The sequence below is a fragment of the Propithecus coquereli genome, unplaced genomic scaffold (genome assembly GCF_000956105.1).
Source record: "Propithecus coquereli isolate 6110/MARCELLA unplaced genomic scaffold, Pcoq_1.0 Scaffold37, whole genome shotgun sequence".
In the NCBI taxonomy this organism is placed as follows: Eukaryota; Metazoa; Chordata; class Mammalia; order Primates; family Indriidae; genus Propithecus; species Propithecus coquereli.
In genome coordinates, this window is record NW_012149396.1 from 2,863,960 (window position 1) to 2,867,687 (window position 3,728).

At 39.8% G+C, this 3,728-nt stretch overlaps 1 protein-coding gene across 1 annotated transcript in view; it reads left to right on the top strand.

The window, feature by feature from the left end:
* DCC (DCC netrin 1 receptor) overlaps nt 1–3,728 on the top strand; it is a 1,232,106-nt gene that overhangs the window by 1,100,459 nt on the left and 127,919 nt on the right. The window contains exon 19 of the mRNA XM_012651723.1: nt 2,875–3,101. Coding sequence (XP_012507177.1) covers nt 2,875–3,101 — 227 coding nt within the window. The remainder of the gene's footprint in view (nt 1–2,874; nt 3,102–3,728) is intronic.

A 3,728-nucleotide genomic window follows, 5' to 3' on the forward strand; every position in this document is an offset into this window, starting at 1 on the left:
AAAAAAAAAAAAAAAAAAGAATACATGGGATAGGAAGACACTTTTCTGCTCTAAAGCTATTTTGGAAGCAGAAAGATTATTGGTACCTGTGGCAAAAGATGTATTGGGTATTTGGGGAGGAGATAAACATGTGAAATATTCTATATCTAATAGAAAAACTGGCTTTAAAATAAAAGAAAAAAAAAACAATTCACTAAGACAGTGCTTCTCAAACTTTAGGTGCATCAGAGTCACCTGGAGGGCTGTTAAAATACAGATCGTGCCCCACTTCCCCAGGTTTCTGATTCAGTAGCTCTGAAGGGGCCTGAGAATGTGCATTTCTAACCAGTTCGCAGGTGCTGCTGATGCCTCTGGTCCACAGACCACACTTTTACAACCACCGCACTAAGAGCATCTGCATACAAATTGTGGAGATGCCAGTGGTGAAACAGAGGAACCGTGGGCTGCAATGAGCAGTAGTCATGTCAGCAACCAACAGATGGGCAAAAGGTCAGGGTGACAGCTGTTCCTGCAGGTTTTAAGACAAATTTCAGACAATTTAGTTAGGAGCATATGTCAGTTTTATTACAAACCTGCTGTGGTTGAGGTGAGGATATTGGGGTTGGCCTCTCCAAAGCCAAAGATTTCTCTTTTGATAAGAGACATTACATGACACAAAAGTGATTAGAAAGTCATTAATAGAATATATGCAAAAAGAAAAAATAAGTCTATTTAGAGATCTTGAGATTCTTAAATGATAGTCAGCTGGGTGGATGAGTAGCTTCTAGGAAGTGGCCTCAATATATTAAAACCCATAAGAAAAATGCCTATGCATTTTATCAGGAATGATAATTTCTTCCCAGATGGAGGTTTTGAATCACAACACACAAAAAGTTCTGCCTTAGCCCAAGTTTGAAACTATTTTTGAAATAGAGGACGGCTGGGGATGCATGGTACTGGAGTCATAGGGACTGGCAGATGAATGAAAAGAATGGATATAATCAAGGGGAAACCAGAATTCATGATTTATTACGGGTTTCAAAAATTGTTTGGCTAATACACGGATTTTTTACATATTGAGTTATCATGAGGCATCTGGCCGTGCTGTCCTGGATTTGGGAATTGGTACTGTGGGAAGTCACATAGATGCTGGGGTTAAGTCATTTAGCATTTTGAACTGGTAGAGAGAAAGTTAACATGGTGAAGCCTCCCAGTTTGAGACTGATATTACATTCTTCCATGAAGTTACCAAGGATAGATTATATAAAGAGCAATGTGTGAGTTGCAGATGAGTTTGCTGTGGGCACATGAAGTGTATAGAAATGAACTTGAGGAATGGACCGTTAACAGTGAGTTATCTTAGACACAGGAAAGAGATCTAGGAGTCATTTCAGACCATTGTCTAGAAATGTTCCACAGCAGTGTGGAGCTGCTACTAGGAAATCAGCAAAATGCAGGTAGTTGTATTTTTTCTCTATAGAGCTACAAAATAGATATTAAGTCTGTGGTTCTTTCTCTCCTGTCCTCATCAGCATGCTTCAAGAAAGTCAAAAAAGAAATGTTATGGAAAATTCAACAAATCACACCACCAAACAGTTATTAATTGCCTAATATTTACAAAGCTGCTTATTCAGCAATGGGGAAATCAAAGCTCCCAATGGCTTTGCATAGGTTACAAAGTATTTTCACTGAGAGCAGCTTGTTTAAACCATTTAGCAACCATGGAATGCAGCTATCATAATAAAGTATTCATTGCAAATCAGGGAAATGGGAAGGAAGTGCTTCTCTGGACTTCTGTCAAAGCTAGATTTTAGCTATTTGCATTTTGTCTTACAGGAGACATTATTTTAAAAGACATAGAAGTTATAAGTAGAGATTTTTAAAAATTATAAAAGCTGTAGAACAGGGGTCAAAAACTATTTCTGAAAAGGGCCAAATAATAAATACATTGTTTAGGATTTTCAAGCCATATGTTCTCTGTCATAACTATTCATTTCTGCCATGGGGCAGAGCAAAAATGAATGAGCGTGGCCATGTTTTAATAAAACTTTATTTACAAAACCAGGCTATAGGCAGATTTGGCTTGCAAACCATAGTCTACTCACCCGTTGCTGTAGAGAATGGCTAGCGTGAAGCATCATGCTACTTAGCATGCATGCAGGGAGCCTTTGAATCTCACTAGCCCCAAGAAGAGATTATCAACAAAAAGAAACACAAATCTATGGTTGCTTAATCCTTATTGAGGCAAATGAAAGACATGTGAAGCACATTTTCAAACTGTGTTTTTCTCTTCTCAAAGGATGGGTCTCACTGTGTTTGAATCTAGATACTTAGTGACTCCAAGGCAAAAGTGTTTTATTCTCCGAAGAATGTCCTCTAGCGGCCTTTTGTTTTCGAATAGCAAGCTTCCCAATTGCACATTAAATTATACAGCTGAGGTATAGACTTTCTTCTAAGCCCTGATCTTAGCTGTTGGCACAAATTCTGCCCTTTTTATTTCCATTTGACCTTTTGACGCAACTCCTTCATTTATCTCCTAAACAGATGTTGCAGTCAGGTACCTTATGCCTAGCTCCAAAGATTGGCATATGGCTCCATCCAACCCATTGTCACCTTGCGCACGAATCTGCAGCCAGCGAAGCTGGAGTGAGGAGCTCTCTGGCAGGCAGCCGAGGCCCTTGGGATTCAGCACCACGTCTTCTATAATGCGGGGAGGCTCCAGGGAAGAAGAGGAAAGGCAGCCAAGAGGAGTCTGCCAATTCCTGGGTTTCACAGGGCTCCTCCTGGGAGTCCTTTTGTTTCCTTTCCTGCTTCTAACTTGAATTGATGGAGGAAAGAGAAAGAAGTGCCCCTGAATAGAGGCTCTCACTTTTGCCTTCTAACTTTGTTCCATAGGAAACGGGCCACCCACAGCATTGGCAAAAGGAAAGGCAGCCAGAAGGACCTCCGACCCCCTGATCTTTGGATCCATCATGAAGAAATGGAGATGAAAAATATTGAGAAGCCATCAGGCACTGACCCCACAGGAAGGGACTCTCCCATTCAAAGTTGCCAAGATCTCACACCAGTCAGCCACAGCCAGTCAGAAACCCAACTGGGGAGCAAAAGCACCTCTCATTCAGGTAATTATCTGCTCCCTGGCATCAGGGAACACACCACTCTGAGCCCCACAAGAGAGTTTTCCACTCCTTGTTCTGCAGTGGTATCTTTCTCACCAACTTGAATGTTGATATGAGTCATTTATCAATAGTTAAAATAATCCAATGTATATTCGATTGATTAACCAGCTAAATGTCCTTCTCTGTTATCCTATTACCTGCCTTTTATAATTTTAATTATTCTTGAAACTGCTAAGAGTTTAAAAGTAATACAGTTGGGAAATATTAAAATGTGAAACCTAAATGAATTGATTGCTTTTTGTTAAATCTTAAGCAAAAATTTTTTTCAAGGCAATACAATTTGAAGCCAATATATTTTTTAGTTCCCTATTTCTATAGATAATTGAAAGATGATTCTAAATCTGCTATTAGTTCTTTATGTTAAAAAATCAGATAAGGAACACTTGAAGTATAAAAAAAATCAAATATTGGGTTACTTTGATTACCATCAAAATCAACCGTTGTTGGCCGGGTGCGGTGGCTCACGCCTGTAATTCTAGCACTCTGGAAGGCCGAGGTGGGTGGATTGTTTGAGCTCAGGAGTTCGAAACCAGCCTGAGCAAGAGCGAGACCCCGTCTCTACTAAAAATA